This window comes from Pteropus medius, unplaced genomic scaffold (genome assembly GCF_902729225.1).
Source record: "Pteropus medius unplaced genomic scaffold, Ma_sr-lr_union100, whole genome shotgun sequence".
NCBI lineage: Eukaryota > Metazoa > Chordata > Mammalia > Chiroptera > Pteropodidae > Pteropus > Pteropus medius.
In genome coordinates, this window is record NW_024343733.1 from 374,196 (window position 1) to 393,709 (window position 19,514).

Consider the following 19,514-nt stretch of genomic DNA (forward strand, 5'->3'; position numbering starts at 1 on the left):
TCACTTTATATTTAGGCAAGAAACTGAAATTAGACTTTGGATCCCTAGTCTAAGCTCCCTTCTTAGCATAGCAGCTTTGAAAATAAGTTCCTGAAATTACTTGGCCTGCTTGACTGTTCCCCACATCACTGGGGCGGGGGTGGTGGTGGTGGTGGTGCATAGATAAAACAAATATTCAGCATCATTGTAGGTTTTTTTTTGATTCATCAGCGTTTTTTTTTTAAAGACTCACTTGCCATAAACACAGTCCTAGCCTCAGAGCTAACTAAGCCTTTGCAGAATCTGCATTCTGTAATGTGGGAATTCGACTTCTGGTGTGATTTCCTGGCAAATAGGCTGTAAACTCTCTCGCAGGCAGGCATTCCGTCTTTCATTTCTTCAAGTTTCCTCGGCATAGGGCTCAATTGTTTTATACATTTATTTTGTTTTAGACATTGATTTGAGGCTCTTTTTCACAAGTGTTAGGGTCTGTGTGTGTGCGCGCGTGTGTGTGCATTCAGCTTTTTCTGTGAAATGGGTAGTACCCACCTGGGCCATGTTATGACCTGACATCCTTGATAAATAATAGACAATGCTCCGAGGATGACTGGTGAGAATGGTTTGTCAGGGGCTGGCAGGTTTGCAGATGTTAAGAACGAGCACAAGGAGTAGGCTTTTCCTCTTCTCCATCCTCTCCTTGTGACTTTTTTCTCCACGCCCCTCCTTTTGGTGTTTTATTCTACCTGGTTTTTCTTCACTTCCCTCAAATTCATTCATTCAGCAGACATTCATCAAGTGCCTACTGTATACATGGGGAGGACTGGAAACTTTTTCAGTTTTTTTCCCATCTTGTCCGGAACCACTGTCTTAATCACCTTGTTGATACAACTCAAATGGAGTCATGCTAATTTGCCTTTCCCCATCCTTTCAGGTTATAAAGGTGCATTGACATAACTTTATTGTAGACTAACTTCTGTTTGCATTCACAGTCGGTGGCGGATGGGGGTGAGTCTTAGACATGTGAAGCCTCAGTATCCAGTATTACAACTGTTTGTAACCCTAGAGACCAGCCCTGCAATATAGTATCGATTCTGTTAATTCCTCTGATCTTCACCCTCACTGACATCTCGAGGGCTGGATGAGCTCTAACTGTTCCTTATTAGTGACAAGCATACTGCGAATCACAGAATTGTTGGTGGTGGGACACAAGTATTAAATATACAATTGGAAAATGATTTTTGGTAGTTACAGATGCTTTTTGAAGAAAATAGCGAAGGAAGGAGAGTTTACAATCTATCAAAGTTCAAATAGATGGGTTATGGAATAAAACTTTTAATTTCTAATTATGTGCTCTTTAAAATAATGTAGGGACAGCCCCTGAGCCATGACGTTATGTATGAAAAGGCGGTGTAACATAAATGATACCATTTCAAAATGGCTTATGTGAAACTTGCATAATTATGGAGAAGAATCTTTTCTGCATATCTCCCACCAGTAATAATGACAATGACGACTAATGTTTATGAAGCCCTCCTTTACTCTGTGTAGCACTTTGTGCTAAGTGCTGGTTACTGAGTTTCCCCTGTAAACATCACTCACTTCTGTTCACTCTTAATAACATGATAGGTATAATTATAAGTTGTAAATGAAATAATATAATTTGTTTAATAAAGGGGTAAAGAGACCACCACCTGCCTTATCTCCTGTTGCCTATCTACCCGATGGGTGTCAGTGTGGTTATCTAGCCTCACCTTCAGCAATTATTTCTAGTACTCAGTCCATTCTTCCCTGGTTCGTGGTACTGAGGAGGACATGTTTCCCTATCTGTGTGCTGTTCAGTAATTTTAACAAGAATTTCCAAAGCGAATGTCTAGAGTCCTTGTGCATAAGCCATAGACTTGTCCCAGAACCTCTCCATGCATTTGGAGACACCAAATTTTGATATTTTAGCTAAGAAGAGAGCCTTTGCCAGCTGATATCTGTGCTTCTTCCTGACCATGCAGGAGTCATCTTTACAGCCTCTTCTGAGACCCCCCCGGGGTCACATGGGGAACCATGTGGCTGTGGGAGAGGGCAGTGGTGGGAGCTCACCCCAAGGCTGCTCTCTTCCTTCCCTCCCAGCCACAAATATTTATTAAGGAATAATAAATATTTATTATTTATTATTAAAGAGACCACCACTTGTCTTAAAAATATATCTATAAAAGTGTTAGCCCCCTTGCTAGGGGCTGTTGGCACGCATTGGAGAAGAAACAGATAGCTTCACAGAACTTCTAGTCTAGCCTTCGACCTGACAATTAGAAGCGTGTGATTAGAACCCATGTTGGTATCACCCACTGAGAAGGTAGGATTGGGGGCGGGGTCTGAATGTGGAGAAAAACACGTACAAAGGCCACGTGTGGCACATTTGAGGAAAACAGAGAGGTTGCCAGAACAGAAGAGTTAAGTAAGGGCCACACCTTGCAGGATCTTGTTAACATCTGTGATTTTATTGTATTTTATTCTGACCGAAAACTAAATTTCTAGTCCCCAAGGTGAAACTCTACAGGCTGATTCTGTGCTAAGCATTAATTTATTTCTGTCTCACAACAATACTATGAGTTAAGTTTTTCTAAGCATGGCAAGACACCCAGAAGCCGTAAAGGAAAAATCTGATAAATTTAATCATGCTCAGATGAATTTCCGTGGAGGGAAAAATACCGCAGAGTAAAGGTAAAACCAAAAAAAACCCTAAGATAAATATCTGTCACACCTATAATAAAGGATCATTTTCTGGTTATATCAAGAGCTCCTATAAACCAGTAAGAAAAAAACATCCAGTAGAGAATGAGCAGTGACAAATTGGCAACTCACAGAAAAGGGGGGAAAAAAGTGCTTTGAAAACATGAAAAACTGCTTAGTCTCAAATAGAAATGCAAACTAGAATGGTACCGTTTTCCGTGAAACAGATAGACAAAGATGAAGAAGTTTGTTAATAGATGTAGTATTGGCAAAAGTGAGAGAAACCAGGGACTTTCACACTCAATTAGTGGAAGTTGAAACTGGTACCTTCTTTTGAGCGCAGTCTGGCAAATTTATCAAAGTGAAAAAACTCGACAAAGCAGTTTTCTTTCTAAAAATTTATAGATATACTTTTAAAAGTGTGTAAAGATGATTTTAAAGGATATGTTCTGCATTGTTTTATCAACAAAACTGTAGAAATAGTATCGATGTCCTAGAATAGGGATTAAATTATGGATGGCATATTCATACAATGGAATATTGTGTAGCTATTAAAGAGTGTATTGATATAGAAAGATCTTCAAGTTGTAGTAAGTGAAAAAATCAGGATGTCGATCAGGAAGATTCTGTGTGGGTGTGTATTTCACACAGGTGGGCATGGAGGCAGTAGTGTGTTTATATCCATGTCCATGTAGGTATGTATGTATAGTTGTATGCATGAGACATTTCTTAAAGATTAAGAAACTGCTAACTATAGTTACTTCTGAAGAGTGCTGCTGAGATTCTAAGAGAAGCTTGGGCTTTGTTTTGTTTGTTTTGAGTTTCATACCTATCTGTGCTATTATAATAAATGAATTAAAAAGCTTTTAGAAAGTTAAGATTTTTCTTCTCAACAAGATCCAAAAGGATATTGATTCTATAAAAAATTAGAGAAGCCCAAAGTAGCTGGCTGAGATAAGGAAAGATTAGGTGGGAATGAAAATCAGGATGACCAAATAAAAGATCTTGAGGGAAGGAGAAAATAATTGCACTTGAGGCTGCCATCTTGGTGCTGAGGTGGTGTACAAATCTGAGAAATTCTTTTAGGAAGAGAGGACAGTGGTGCCAGTCGGAGCAGATCAGCAGATAGATCATGGGGCCCAGGCTGGATGACCCGTATTTAATGATGAAGCAACTGCTGGGCCTGCAGTGTTTCACTTAATGAAGACTAATAATGGAATAACAAGGGAGAGAGCCACAACACTTCACCCTCTGTAGAGGGGAGATAAAAATTATTTTCCTTTTATTCATTTCATTAATTTCTCGTTTAGAAAAAACAATGCAGCTCGCTGCCAGTGTTTGTTTAACGTCACGTGTAGGAATGCTACGTTTTCTAGGATTTGACGTTTTCAGCGATTGAACTACTAAAAACAGAATGCTATAAATAGAATGATGTCATTTGTTTCCAAAGACTGTGGATATACTAGAGTGATGCGAAAATATTAATAAAAGTGAGATATTTCATGGCAGACTTTGGGGGCTAGGTTAGGATTGTAATCCGTGAGTTATTTTGGGGTAAACAGGAAAAGGGTTACTCCAGTAATTGTAGGTTTGGGTATTTTTGAAATACCACAATATAACCCTCATTCTAATTTTAGAATAATTAGAATCTTATTAGAATTAGAAACAGGGTGTAGTTTTTGCTTTATAAAGTTGATTGCTGCTCTGTTTGATAAATAATTGTAGTGTTGTGTCTTCGTTATGGATTGTTGATTTCTGTTAATAGGTAACAAACTCACTTGCATTTATTATGACAGGTTTGGTGTCAACTCTGTCATAACGTTTTATAATTATATATATTGTGTTTCTTTGCATTGTGTATTACAAGATGTATATTCTTTTTTTCTAAGATGTTTATTTACTCTTGAAAAAAGTTTTTTGTGTGTTATGTAAGAAGGCTTGTATTTTTGTTCTAGCAGTCACATTTGTACTTACATCTTTTGAATATCCCTAGTTTTCTGTTTTATCTAATTTTTATTATCTAGCTTATCAGATTTTTCATTATCTTTTAATACCCATCTATTAGCTATTGCCCATACAGTGAATTTTTCTTTTATTTTTCCTTTCCGTTTACCATTTTCTAATTGCAGTATTTCTACTGACAATATATAACTGTATACATTAGTTAGGATTTCTACCCGTTTCCATCTTTATTTTACTCTTACGTGTACATTTTTATGTTCTTAAATGCTCACCATCAGTTATTTTGTGGATGTTGCTTAGTTACCACTTGGTTAGATAAAGCTTATCCTCTAGTAGATTCGTCAAGGAAGACTGACAAGTACAGCATTCTCTTTGTTCTTGTAGGTTGAAACCTGTTTTTCTATATCTTTGATAGTTGAAAGATAACTTGGCTAGATATAAAATTTTTGGTTTACACTTTCTTTCATTAAGCTTTTAAAAAATGCTGGTCTCTTCGTCCACTTGCTTTGTATATTTGCTTTGAAAAGTCTGATGCTAGCCTAATTTGCTTTCTGTAGTAAGTTATTTAATAGTTTTTCCCAGAGGCCTTGAGGATTTTTCCTTCTTTCTCTTGAACTCTAATAGTTTCATTAGATTATGTGTCAAGATGCTTCTTTTGGGTTAATTTTCCCAGGTAATATGTAGATTCACATCAGAGCTGAGATTTGAACCAAGGTGAGTTGGCTTCAGAGTCCGTGTTCCTACCCATAAGGCTTTGCCACCACATGCTACACACATCACACATGCCACACATGATTACTAGCCTTTTCACCCATAAACTTAATTTTCTGAAAAAATTTGTTTCCAAAACTGTATTGTATAACAGTTTGCCCCTTTTTTTTTTCTTGGTAGAAAACGACATGTGTGCCACTCAGCTTCAGACTACCACACCAAGTAACGTAATTGTTTTGCAGTCAAAAGCAAAAGAGATTTGACATTTTCATTAGTTCATGTAGGTAGACAAATTGCAGGTTAAAGTAAGATTTCCATTATACTTATTGAAAAGTTATAAATAACTGGAAGCTCTCTGTTAACTACTTTTTGATTCCCTAGGGCTGTGGGGACTTGGGTGGGAACCACAGATCAAAGAAGCTGTGGACAAGATTTTAAAAAATATTGGGTAGTTTAAGTAATCATACTGAATGCAAAAGTGTTGGATGCTGGAATGATAGATATCATATAAATGGAGGTTGAATTTTCCCCCGGGTAAAATTCTGTCTTGATCTTCTGACAAGCTCTCGGAATGAAAAGCAAATTAATATTTTTTTCCTTTTGATCTCAGCCTTGTGATTTTTCTCTAGGACATTCAGAGTGATATTTAGATCCTCCCCCAAACTCTAATAAGATACTATATGAAAAATTAAAAGTGAGATAAGTTTCAGTTAATATAAACAATGGGAACGTCAATCGACTACACCTAGATACTTGCTTTTCTTTTTTTTTCTGATTTCTTGTGAGAACAATCTTATGTTATGATTGTCAGTAACAACATCTGAAGTTTAGTGCTTAGTAGGTACGAGGCACTTGGATGACTGAGCATCTCAGCTTTAATGTGTACAAAATCCAGCACTTGATTCCACATCTCCAGCTTGGTCCTTCCAACCTTCTAATTGGCTAGGCCCAAAACTTAAGAGTCATATAATTTTTTTTCCTTTCTTTCTTATCCCAGATTTAAACCATTAGGAAATCCCATTGGCTACCCTTAAAATATTCCTAGTTGGACTCTTTATCATTACTACTGCTGCCACCTTGGTCCTTGCCACCATCATTTCTTGCTTGGATTATCACAGTAGCTTTCTTAACTGACTTGTGTGTTCTCCTTGCACGGTAGCTTGAAAGATGATTTAAAAATTTAAGTCAGATCATGTTACTCTTCTGCCTAAAACCCTCCAGTCCTTTCCCATTTCACAAAAAAATAAAGGCTGAATTTTTTTACAGTGACCTCTGAGGCCCTGCATCATCTGGCTCTTCATTACTCACTGGCCTCATGCCCTGTCCTTCTGTCCTTTGTTCGTTCTGCTCCTACCGCTCTGGCCTCTTGCATGCTTGAGCATGTCAAATATGTTCCACCCCTGCGCCCTTGATCTTGTTCCTCCCCTCGCCCGGTATGCTCTTCCGTATGTCTGCATGTTGCTGCCTCACTACTTCTAAGTCTGATCAAGTGTTACTTTACTGCTGAGGTCCTTCCCAGCCATCCTATATAAATGACATCCACCTCACTCTCTGTTTCCCTCTCCCTGCTTTATTCCTCTTTGTAGCATTTATCACCATCTGACATTTTATTTATTTTTAGAATATTCTTTATTGTGTTTCTCCTCCATTAAAAGATAGCTTCTTGAGGACAGAGATGTTATTCTATTAACTGTTGTGTTTTAGTGCCTGGATGCCTTCCCTGGGATAGGTACTCAGTAAGTGTTTGTTGCATGAATGAATTTAATAAGCCGTCTCTTTCATTATCCCAGTTCATTCCTTTTTTTTTTTTTAAAGCTTTAATGAGATAAAATTCACATACCATACAGTTCAACCATTTAAAGTATACAGTTCAGTGGTTTTTAGTATATTCACATATTGCAATGATCACTGCAATTGTAGGATGTTTTCTTCACTTCAAAAGAAACGCTGTGCCTGTTGGTTATTCCCCCCTCTTTAAGCACGCACTCATCTACTTTCTGTCTCTATGGACTTGCTTATTCTGGACATTTTACATCAGTGGAATCATATGACATGAGGCCTCTTGCGTCTAGCTTCTTTTATTCAGCATGTTTTCGAGGTTCATCCAAATTGCAGCATTTATCAGTACTTCATTTTTTTTAATGGCCGAATAATGTTCTCTTCTATGGATTCTCATTTTACTCTTAAAATGAACCTAAGAACTATCATTTCCATTTTGCCGATGAGGAAATCTGAGGTGGGAAGAACTCACCCAGGTCACAGAGCTAGTAAGTGGTAGAGCTCAGCTGTGCACCCAGGCCTGTGTGACCACAGCCCTAATCACAACACTGCAGGGGACTGGCCATGGCCTTTATCCACGACTTGTGACAGCTGTTCACCTCTGTGCCGTCTTTCTCCTTCACTGTCGTAAAACACTTCAAGTGGGCCAATATTTGTCGAGCAGTTTCTTAAAAGTTCGTTTGATTGTCCGTACCAGGATTTCACCTTTAATATTGACTTATGTTCCTGGGAGCATTGAATTAGCCCATAAAGGTCCGGGATAATTTGACTTTAGAAATTGCTCTTCCTACTACAAGTCTGAGTGTCTCGGAGTTCACGAAGGAAATCTTGCTGGAAACTAGAGAAGAACTTTTTGAAGCGGATGTCATCCACGGTGGACTTTGTTATTTGCGTGTTTTTTAAAACGTTTTTTATTTTGAGATAATTTCAAATTTACACAGGTGTTGCAAGAATAGTACAAAGAACTTCTGTTTACTTTTCATCCAGATTTACCAGTTAATGCTGTACCACGTATGCCTTCCCCCATGTATGTGCACACACTCACACATACACATATCTGTGTATAATTTTATTCTGAACTATTTGAAAGTAAGTTGCAGACATAATGCCCGATTACTCCAAAATACTTCCACGTGTATTTCCTAAAAATCAGGGCGCACACACATAATCACAGTACACTCATCACAATCAGGGAAATTTACATGTTAACAGCACCATTATCAAATTCCTATCCCCCTTTCAAATTGTTTCTGTAACGTCATTTATAGCAAAAGACCAAACGAACAACAGAAACCTTCTCTTCCCTTTGTCTCCTTTCTCTCTGGTTCATGACACAGTCCAGAAAGAATCATGCATTGTATTCCTTGCGTCTTGTTATTGGCCGGTAATCTGGATAATTCTTTGACCCAACACGCCTCCCTTCTTTCATGGTTTTGACATTTTTGAAGAGTACCTGCCAGTGCGTAGAATGTCACTCAGAGTTTGCCGGGTGCTGCTCATAATTAGTTAGGTAATGCATTGTTGGCAGGAACGTCACAGAAATGCCACTGTTCTTCTTGGTGCATGATGTCGGGAGGCACGTGATGTCAGTTTAACCCATAACTGGTGATGTTAACTTTTACCAGTTGGTTAAGATAGTATCTGTCAAATTCTCCACTGTGAAGTTGATTAGTATTTTTTACTTGTTAATTAACAAGTAATTAATAAGCATTTTGTGGGGAGGTTCTTTGACCTGTAGTCAATATCCTGTCCCTCTTGAAATGTCCACCCACTAGGTCTAGCCTCCATCGATGAGTCTTGCCTGAACTATTTATGCGATGGTTGCCAAATGGTAATTTTCTATTATTCTTTTTATATTTATTATATGTGATTCTTTGTGATTCTACTGCAGAGGGCTTTCCTTTTCTGTCTATGTACTTTTTTTTTTAATTGTGGTTAAATATACATAACAAAATCATTTTAACTATTTTTAAGTGTGCAGTTCTGTGACATTAAGTACATTCACATTGTTGGGCAACCATCACCACCATCCATCTCAAGAACGTTCTCATCTTCCCAACTGAAACTCTTGTACTCATTAAACAATAACTCTCCATTCCCTCCCTACCCCAACCCCTGGCAACCACCATTCCATTTTCTGCCCCTACAAATTTGACAACTCTAGGTACGTCATATAAGTAGAATCGTATAGTATTTGCCCTTTTGTGACTGATATATGTCACTTAACATAATGTCTTTAAGGTCCGTCCATGTTGTAGCATGTGACAGGATTTTCTTCCTTTTTAAGACAATATTCCATTGATGTGTATAATCATATTTTGTTTATTCGTTTGTCTGTTGATGGACATGGGTTGCTTTTTACCTTTTTGCTATTATGGATAATGCTGCTAAGAATATGGGTGTACAAATATCTGCTTGAGTGCCTGCTTTAGGTTCTTTTGGGTATATACCCAGAAGTAGAATTTCTGGCTCATATGGTGATTCTATGCTTAATTTTTTGAAGAACCTTGGTTTTTTTAAATTAATATGTGTGTGGATTCTTGGTTTATTGTTTTACTCATGGGTTATAATCTGTTAATATATTGCTTATTTTGAGGTACAAATTGTCTCTAGTTTGGCCAGTGGGAGGCCCTTCGAGCTGGCACCTGTATCCTGTTGTCATGTCCTCATTGGGGCTCTTTCATACTGTGGCACAGTCAGATGTTTCAAGCTCACCTACGTTTACAGCCCCAACCCTGGAATCAGCTATTTATCCAAGGAACCCATTTCTTTTATTGGAGAACTATATTTAGAAACCAAGATAAGGGTGCTAGGTATGCTGATTGCCACTGGCGTGTCACTGCATCCAGGCTCTTTCAGAAGAGAGCTAGGAAACCGTATGTATATAGAAACTCGCATCTATATTTCTGTGTCTGTACATCTCTCTCCATATATATATATTAAAAACGAGGGTTTGCATCGATATCTCCAATCCCAATCTAACCCCGCCTTCTTCCTTTCCCTATTTGTATCTCCTTCCCAACAGTGAGAAACTCGGCTCCCATCATCCTCAATATGTTTACTTATTTATTAAGTAGCTTATTTATTTACTCCTGTATGTGTTCAGTCCCCCTCCATGTGCTCAATCTCCTTACCCATGTGGACTGTCTTTTTGAGCTCGGTCCGCCAAATGGCTGGCTTCATGCCCATACCCCCAGCCCCGGTCCCACCGACCCTGCCCCTGCCCCATCAACTGTGCTGGTGTGAAACCAGGCCCCCATCGAGGGGAAGGCGAGGAGGGGCTGGTGACCATGGAGAAGAGGAGGAAGGGGCAGAGAAGGTCTTGATTTGTGTTTTGTTAGCTGCTCTTCTCATAAGCATTTCATCCGTGATGGTATGCAAAGTAGTACTGACAGAATCCTTTGTTTTGCATTACTCTTTTTCTCTCTCTCTCTCAAGATGGTTTCACCCAAATATCACTGGTGTGGAGGCCGAAAACCTACTGTTGACAAGAGGAGTTGATGGCAGTTTTTTGGCAAGGCCCAGTAAAAGTAACCCTGGAGACTTCACACTTTCCGTTAGGTAAGTTGGACGGAACAGAGAGACTCCTGAGAGTGTTTTCCAGGCAGGCCGTGTCGGAACCACACTCGGACACCTCGCCACCCTCTTTCACAGTTCGAGGGCCTGCCTGCTGCCCGGCGGGGGGGCGCCTGGCCCACAGATCAGACCTGATGCAAGCTGCTGTGGGGCTCCGGGTGGGCCCCGTGAGAGCGAGAGGCTGGGGAATTCAGCAGAAGGAGTGTGATGACGGCTATTTCTTCTCCTCTGAGAGGCTGCTGAGGATGAGTCGGAATGGAGCATGACCAGTTCCTAAGCCAGGGTCATTCCGCTCATCCTGGACCCACTCCTCCCGAACCCGGTTCCCTGCATTTTCCCTTTCCTTCCGTTGATGTCTCAGTTGGAAAAAGGCTCGCAGAGTTTCTTTAGATCACTTGTCTTTTTCAAGAAATAAAACATCACTGAGGAAGTTGTGGTCCCGTGTGTTCCCCTGCCCAGTCCCAGAACCCTCCCTCTTTCCCCAGAGAAAACCGTCATCGAGAGGTTGGCATGCGCCCTTCCTGAATGTGTTTTCATACTTGTACTGCATTTGTACTGTGTGTGAACAATATCAGGTTTGTGTGTTTTTAGAATTCACATCCATGGCTTTATAATGTAGGTATTATGTTGTAACTTATAACATTTTTAAATTTCTAAGCTGGTACTTACAGATGTAATTGTTAATTTTAATGACTATATAATATTTGAATGGTGTGAAGATACCGGAATTTATCCAGTCCTCTGTTGTTGGACATTGGGTTGTTTTTCATGTGTTTTAAATTTTTTTGAACAGCATGGCCAACATAACATCCTGTTCTTTGTCTCTTTGAGCAAGTATAGGAGAGTTTCTCTCGAATTTGACTTACTTTTTTTTTCTGCCTACAGCACCCGGTATTCCTAGGTGGTCTCTCATCCAAGAACTAACCACGCCCGACCCTTGACTTATTCTTATATATGCATTCTCCTTACTCTAGCTCGTTCCCGGAGTTAGAACTGAACTGCTCTGTGAACTTGCTTTTATTATTATTTTTTTAAAATAAAGATGTAAGTAAAATGTGTTCTGAAAGATTTATTTAGGATCCCTTTGGGACTTGGGAAGTGCTTTTTTTTGGTGCAGATTAGTTTCTTGAGTCTTCTGGATTTTTGCCAGCACAGACTTCAAACCTAAAGTTACGTGACATTTGATCTGTACGAGTTCAGATGAAGATTATATAATAATAATGATGATGATGATGATGATAGCAAACATTATTTTAGTTTTCCCAATAACCTATGAATAAGTACCACTGTTAACTTTTATCCAACGTGTAAGCTGAGGCACAGAGGTTAAGTTAGTAAGCTAGTCTTACAGCTGGTAAGCGGCAGAGCCAAGACTACAGAATTGGTGGGTTTTTCCCCTCAACTTTTTTTTTGAGAAATTTCAGACCTGTGGAAAAGTTGAAAGATGAATAAACACCTGCATTCTCTTTACTTCTTAACATTTTACCCTATTCGCTCTTCCTGTTTATGAGTGTGCATTTGTGTGTATTATATGCTTTTGAAAATAAGTTGCACCTTTTGAAAATAAGTTGCAGATAGCAAGATGTTTATTTTTACCTCTAAATACTTCAGTGCGCATGTCCTATGAACAAGGACATTCTCCTGTAGAACAGCAGTATCATCGATAGAAACAAAATTAAACATCGATTCAATAATATTATCTAATGTATAGTCCATATTTAAATCTCCCTCATTATTTCATTAATGGCTTTTGAAGCTGTCCCATTATTTCGCATCAGGAAGCACATGATATCTGCTTGCCTCATCTTTTGGTGTTTATGCTCTTGGAGTGTCATTGCTTCTGGGCCCTTAACGGTAGACAGAGTTGGGAAATAAATATGTATATATTTAAAACCAAGTGTTCTTACTCATAATTTCACTTCAACCCAGCTTCCTCACCTTATCCCGTTCCGTATTTGTGTTTCTCTTCTCCTGTGGGGAGAAGCCTGTTTTACAGCAGCATCAGCGTATAGGGCCTCATTTGCCCAACCTCGTAATACAAAAATAAGTCCACAACGACTGTACCACCCTCATTTACAATTACAAACCCATTAAGTAAAGTTCATGATTTCTTTGGTGTCCCTTTGTTCTCAGAACATAGCCCACTAAGGGCGTATGGTCAGCACCATGTTCAAAAGTCACAGGAATTCATTCTTCGTGAAGTTACGAACTTAATACAAAGTTAGATTCGTTTCTTTCATTCTGTAGTCAGTGTTTTGTTATGTATTCAGGTTTTGTTTGTTTTGTTTTTTATCTTTGTCAGCTTGATTTTATTGTTTGAATGAGTGGAATATTTTCAAGATTTAAAAGTCAAATATGTTAAAAGGTCTGTTCTGAGAAATCTCATTCTTATCCCTTACCGCTTGCACCCTATTTCCATCTATCCCAGTAGGTAACCATTCTGATTAATTTCTGGTTTATTCTTCTGTGTTTCTTTTTACACATGAAGTAGAACACTAAATTTATTTATTCGTAGTTTACTTTTTTCGTCTACAAACATCTTTTAGTGCTCTTTCTCATTGTTTCAAGCAACTGTTTAGCATATAACTTTATACAGTTTTCTGTAAATATTGGAGATTTGTTTCCAGTATTTCACGATGATATATAATGCCACAATGAATATAATAAACTTTTGCATGTGTTTTTGTGCTTTTGGAAATGCATCTTCAGGGTGAATTCCTGGGAGGGAGGTGACTGGGCACAGCAAAAGGACATGTAGTACAGTTTTCCAAATCCCTCCTGTAGTGACTGTCCTTTGCATTCCCACCAGCCATGGATAAGAGCAACTGGTTTGCCACAGTGTTGCTAGTTGAGTGTTAAGTTTTTCATGATGGGTGAGAAGGGGTATCTCAATGAATTTAAATTTTCATTTTTTTCTGACAGAAGCTGAACATCTTTTCATAAGTTTAAAGGCCACTCGTATATCTTTTTTCATGAACTGTCTTAGAACCAATACTTTTAACAACTCTGCAACACTACCAAGTTTCATTTTTATGTTTTCTTTATATGTGATATGTGCTGTACGTTATAGATACTGTAGTATATGTATGTGTGCCTCCGTGTCTGTGTGTGCACATGCATATATGATATGTTTATCGTTCTGGTTCTGTGCAGATGATCTAGCTTTTTTGTTTCCATGCTGAAAAATTGATGATTATGTTGCCTTATATTCATTCAGTTAGTCACAGAAGATCCTCCTTTTTCTTTTCTTTTTACTTTTAATTTTTTTAAAGATTTTAAAATTCTTTTTCTTAGAACCTTGTTTTTTAATTTTGAGAAAGAATTCATAAAAATACAAACATTTGTGTGCAATCACCCATGTCGTATATACTGCCGGTCATTTTTTTCTTCCAATTAAAATATAAAGCAAAATTTCCCTTTACTCATCACCCTCGATCCTGTTTTTCCTTTTGCCGCAGAGGCAGCTACTGTCATGAGTTTTCGTCTATCTCATTTAAAAGAGTACTTATATTTATGATATGATATACGAATAATATATTTATAATAAAATGCACATATATGTATATGTCTATCGCGAGTCATATATAGTATTACTTGTGCGTGTTCTTAAATTTTCGTAAGTGGTATGTGCTAAGCATGTCATTCTGCTTTGTGCTTTTTTCTTCTGTCTTTTTTTTTTTTTGCTTCGTGCTTCTTTCATGCAGTATCACGTCTTTGCGATGCTTCTGTGTTGCTGTATATCGATCTAGTCCTTACCTGAATGTCTTTGTGTTATGTAATTAAGTAAAAGCTAGAAACTGAAAGCTCGGGTGTTAAAATACAGTCAGGTGTAGCTGTAGCAGAGTGACCCGAAGTGCTTTTCTTAACCCCTGGAAAAGGTGGTCACCAAAAATTAAAAGTAGATATTGTCAGTAACATTATGGGACATTATGGGACGATTTTTCTTCTTTTTCTTCGTTCCCTATTTTCCTTTTCTTTAGTAAAAATGTGTTTATATTTCCCAAAGGCTTTGTCAGTAATGCTTCAGGATCAGACTAAAAATAAATGTAAATCAGTGGTGACTGTCTTGGGGTTGCCAGCCGCCTAGGTGATAATGGGTGTCTTTGAGATGTATTTAGTAGTTCAGAAAACTAAGTGGAAATCAAAGACTGCCTAGGCTAACTAAAATACCATTTTAGAAACTTGGCTGGTGTTATATCAACTCAGTGGAATAATATATTAGCCATCTCATGCTGGAAACTGTCTATTATATGTGTCTTTAAAATGATTTTGAAAGATACAGTTACACACAGTATCAAGTATACAGTGAGAAGACTTTCGACAAATGTATATATTCATGTAACCAACACCCGCAGTCAAAAATATAGAGCTTTTCCTTTACCCTAGAAAGTTTCTTTTTGCCCCTTTTCTAATCTCTGTCCCTCAAAGAGGCAACCACTGTTCTTATTTTTATCCCCGTGGACTAGTTTTGCTTATTCTACAATTTTGTATAAATGAAGTCATACCATATGTATTCTTTTCCGTCTGGCTTCTTTCTCTTAACATAATGTTAAGATTCAACCATGTTGTTGCATGTATCAGTGGTTCTTTTTTTTTTTTTTTATTGCTCTGTGGTATTTCATTGCATGAGTATGCAGCTGTTTGTTCATTTTGGTGATAAATATTTGAGTTTTCAATTTTTTTTCTATTATAAACAAGGCTGCAATGAACATTCTTATACAAGGCGTTTGGTAGCCGTACAGCTTCATTTCTTTTGGGTAAGATACTTAGGTGTCTATTTACTGGATTATATGGTAGATGTGTCTTTGCTTAATTATATGTGTTTTGATTAATGATGATAAAAATGATTGTCATTTAATATATGCACTTTGGTAAGTGAGACTTTCAAAGCATGGTCGGACAAGGGAAAGAGACATAAACAGAGCCCTTTGTGTTGAAACCATTGGCTGTGTGGTTTTTTCGCTCATTGCATTTCCTACAGGGGGCGTGTAAACTCGTTCCTTGCATTCGTTTTAATATTTAGGTGAAATCTGATAATGAATACGAGATCCATTTTTACTAGTGTAGCTCTTTATTTGTTTATTTCTTCCCACCTTTCTAATGGACTATTTTAGAAGAAATGGAGCTGTCACCCACATCAAGATTCAGAACACTGGTGATTACTATGACTTGTATGGAGGGGAGAAGTTTGCCACTTTGGCTGAGTTGGTTCAGTATTACATGGAACATCACGGGCAATTGAAAGAGAAGAATGGAGACGTCATTGAGCTCAAGTATCCTCTGAACTGTGCAGATCCTACCTCTGAAAGGTCAGCGGCATTTTAGTAACTACAGAGTCTGTGCATCTCTCCCGTGCCGTAGATGTGTCATGCGAATGCGTCATGGGGGTTGGCTCATATCTATTTCTCAAACAACAATCTTTTTTTTTTAATTAAAACACATTTTCAGTTACAGTTGACATTCAATATTATATTAGTTTCAATGTACATACAGCATAGTGGTTAGACATTTATATAACTTACAAAGTGATCTCCCTGACAAGTCTTACACCCAACTGATACCATACATAGTGATTACAGTATTTTTGACCGTATTCTTTATGCTGTGATTTATATCCCCATGACTGTTTTGTAACTACCAATTTGTACTCCTTAATCCCTTCATCTTTTTCACCCCAAGCTGCAATCTTTAAAATTTTATTCAAGTAAGAATAATAGGATCAGGTTATTCTCAGAGTGCCCTTTTCTTGCAAAAGCTTCAATCGGTGTTAAATACACTTATTCTACAGGGTCTCAGCCTACTTCTGTATATTCTCAGTAAGTTTAAGATTGTGGAACTTCAGCTTGATAATTTTTGAGAGTTATGAGAGGGAAACAGATGATAACGAGACAGCAAAGTCCCAGCAGTTCCCTATTGTAGCTCCCAACCAGTTATTCAGCAAAGCCACCAATAGATGTCATTTTAAGCTCAGAAGTGGAAAAGCAGAGAATTCCGAGGTCTGATTTTTCATCGGCTCTTTGATGTCGTATCCACAGATGTTTGAGAATGACCTTGCTTGGAGGGAATCATATTATTTCAGAGCTTTTTTCCCCTCAACCCCCGTGTTGGATCTAAGCTGATGTAAACTGAGGCTTGACTTAATTTGTACTGATTTTATTGGTTTTCTTCATTCCCAATCTCCTCTGACTCAGTACAAATTCAGGGTCTCTTAATTAGGTTTATATATTTTGTATGTTCAGGTAATTTTCTTCATTTTGTACCTGTATGTCAATGCTATCATCTGCTGATAATGTTTCTCCGGCCACCACTGTAGCTTCAAGCAGAAGGCTGTCCGCCGGCTCTATGCCATTTATTTCTAAATTTTACTCTCTTCTGTTGAGGGTGGATGAAAACTAGGTCAAAGTATATTCCTTTAGTGTTAAGCCATAGCATTATCTGCCATGACAGTCTGTTTTCTTATCAAGATCATGAAGGAAAGTACTACATTGTTAACATAATTATGTTAAGATATTTTCTACAGTAATTTAGAGTAATGTTGTCTTAGAGTCTGCCCTTGGGTGGCCTACATCAGGACTCTGGTGGTTTGGTTAAAAATGCAAATTGCTGGGCCCCATTCAGACTTAGTGTATTGGTATCTCTGGTTGAGAGCAAAGGAAATTCACATTTTTAGCAGAACCCGTCATTCTTACTCTAAGTCTTATGTGCATTAAAATTTGAAATGATAACCCAGTGTACAGGCCGAAGATGTTGACAGCAGACTTGGAGGCTGTCCAAGCACCGGTTGGAAATATGGAAAAATTTGAAATGCTTGAATTAATTTATAATGAAGATCTTTTTTAACATACCGTTCACATGCCAGAGCAAGGGCAAACATTCAAATGATTCTCTGCCTGTTCCATAACTTTCTATTATAATTTCTTTAAATGGCTGTGCTTAAATAGTTGGTCCTTATAGTGTTGGGTATAGCAAAATGACAAATTATATTTTTAAAAGATGGGAGATGTAAAAGAAAATAGGAAAGATTGAGGATGTTTGTCTCCAGATAACTGTGGGCTCATTTAAGAAGTTTAATAGTTGTTCTTGACATCTTTGCTATTTTTCTTGCCCACTTAGGTTGCAAATTCTGTCTTATGCAGGATTGCTCAATTTCTTAGAGGGGAACATGTCTGTTTTTTAAAATTGTGTTTGGGAGAGCTGACTGTATATGGTGGTTTTCTGAAAGAATGTTATGAACCCATGGCAGAACTCAATTTATTTTCGTTTAAAAAAATTTAGGTGGTTTCATGGACACCTCTCTGGGAAAGAAGCAGAGAAATTATTAACTGAGAAAGGAAAACACGGTAGCTTTCTGGTACGAGAGAGCCAGAGCCACCCTGGAGATTTTGTTCTCTCTGTCCGAACCGGTGACGACAAGGGGGAGAGCAATGACGGCAAGTCTAAAGTGACTCACGTCATGATCCGCTGTCAGGTAAAAAGCCTCAGTTGAACTACGGGTCTGGCAAAATGTCGTCTGTGGGCACTTTTTCTGCTGGGAGGAGACAGACACACACCATTGTTTCCAAAATCAGATTTTCTTTGCTTATTTAGTCAAGGGCTTCTCTCTTCTAGTACATTGTTCATTATAATTGCTTCCTCATTTCGAGAGTTTATTAAAGTATTTATTTCTGGTCTCTCCGGCAGATTAAGTCATGCCTCATTGCATCACCTTCAGCCCTGCGGTGTCTCACCTGTCTCTGCTCGAAAGTAGTGGGGTCAGCCTCCACCTTCGTTTCTAAAGTGATGGTCGCCGCTCCTCCTTAGGATTGTCTCTGTCTGGCCTGTGACTGCATTTGCCTTCATGTTCCAGAGCTCCTGTGTTAGGGACGGGAGACTCGAACTCACTATTTCTTGTTTTTAATGCGATGATGGGACAGAGGAGGTTGATTCTTGGTCAGCTGTGTCAGACTTTGTTTTGGCATAGTTTCCTAAATGGAAATGGTCTATTCACTATTGCTTCAGTTTTTAAATTAAATTAAAAACAAAACAAAACAAAACAAAACAAAACAAATCTTTGTTGAGGTATAATCCACACACCATACAATTCACCTTTATAGAGTGGACCATTTAGTGGTTTTCAGTATATTCATGAATTAGGCGACGATCAACACTAAGTAATTCCAAAATGTTTTCATCACCCCAGAAAGAAACTCTGTGTCCATTACTGGTAACTCCCCATTTTTTTCCTCCCCCTCAGCTCTTGGCAACCACTATTCTACTTTTTGTTTCTATGGATTTCCCTATTTTGGATATTTTATATATAAATAGAATCATATAATATGGGACCTTTTGTGTCTGCCTTCTTTTACTTAGCATAATGTTTTCAAGGAATCGGTGAACTCTTTTTATTGTCAAATATTCCATTACATGGATATGTACCACATTTCGTTTATCCATTAAAAAATGATGGTCATTTTTACTACCATGAATAATGCTGCCAAGAAGATCTGTGTACAGATTTTTGTGATATTCTGAATTTGTTGAGACATCGTGCTCACGTTTTCTTTGAATTCGTAAAGGATAGTTTCCTTTAGTTCTTGAACATGTTTCTGTTAGCTGGTTTATAGTCTGTGTCTGGGCTTTCTCAAGGGCGGTTTCTATTGACTGCTTTCTTCCCCCTGTGTACGGGCCATACTTTAGTGTTTGTCTGCATGTCTCATACTTTTTGTTGGAAACCAGACATTTTAAATATTATAATGTGGTAAGTCTGGAAATCAGATGCCCCCCTTTCTGGGGTTTTCGTTGCTACC

The 19,514-nt window shown here is 38.1% G+C and overlaps 1 protein-coding gene across 1 annotated transcript in view; it reads left to right on the forward strand.

The window, feature by feature from the left end:
* Positions 1–19,514, forward strand: part of PTPN11 (protein tyrosine phosphatase non-receptor type 11) — a 73,888-nt gene that overhangs the window by 6,274 nt on the left and 48,100 nt on the right. Inside the window, exons 2-4 of the mRNA XM_039868150.1 lie at positions 10,591–10,713; positions 15,843–16,037; positions 18,004–18,211. Of these exons, the coding sequence (XP_039724084.1) occupies positions 10,591–10,713; positions 15,843–16,037; positions 18,004–18,211 (526 nt within the window). The remainder of the gene's footprint in view (positions 1–10,590; positions 10,714–15,842; positions 16,038–18,003; positions 18,212–19,514) is intronic.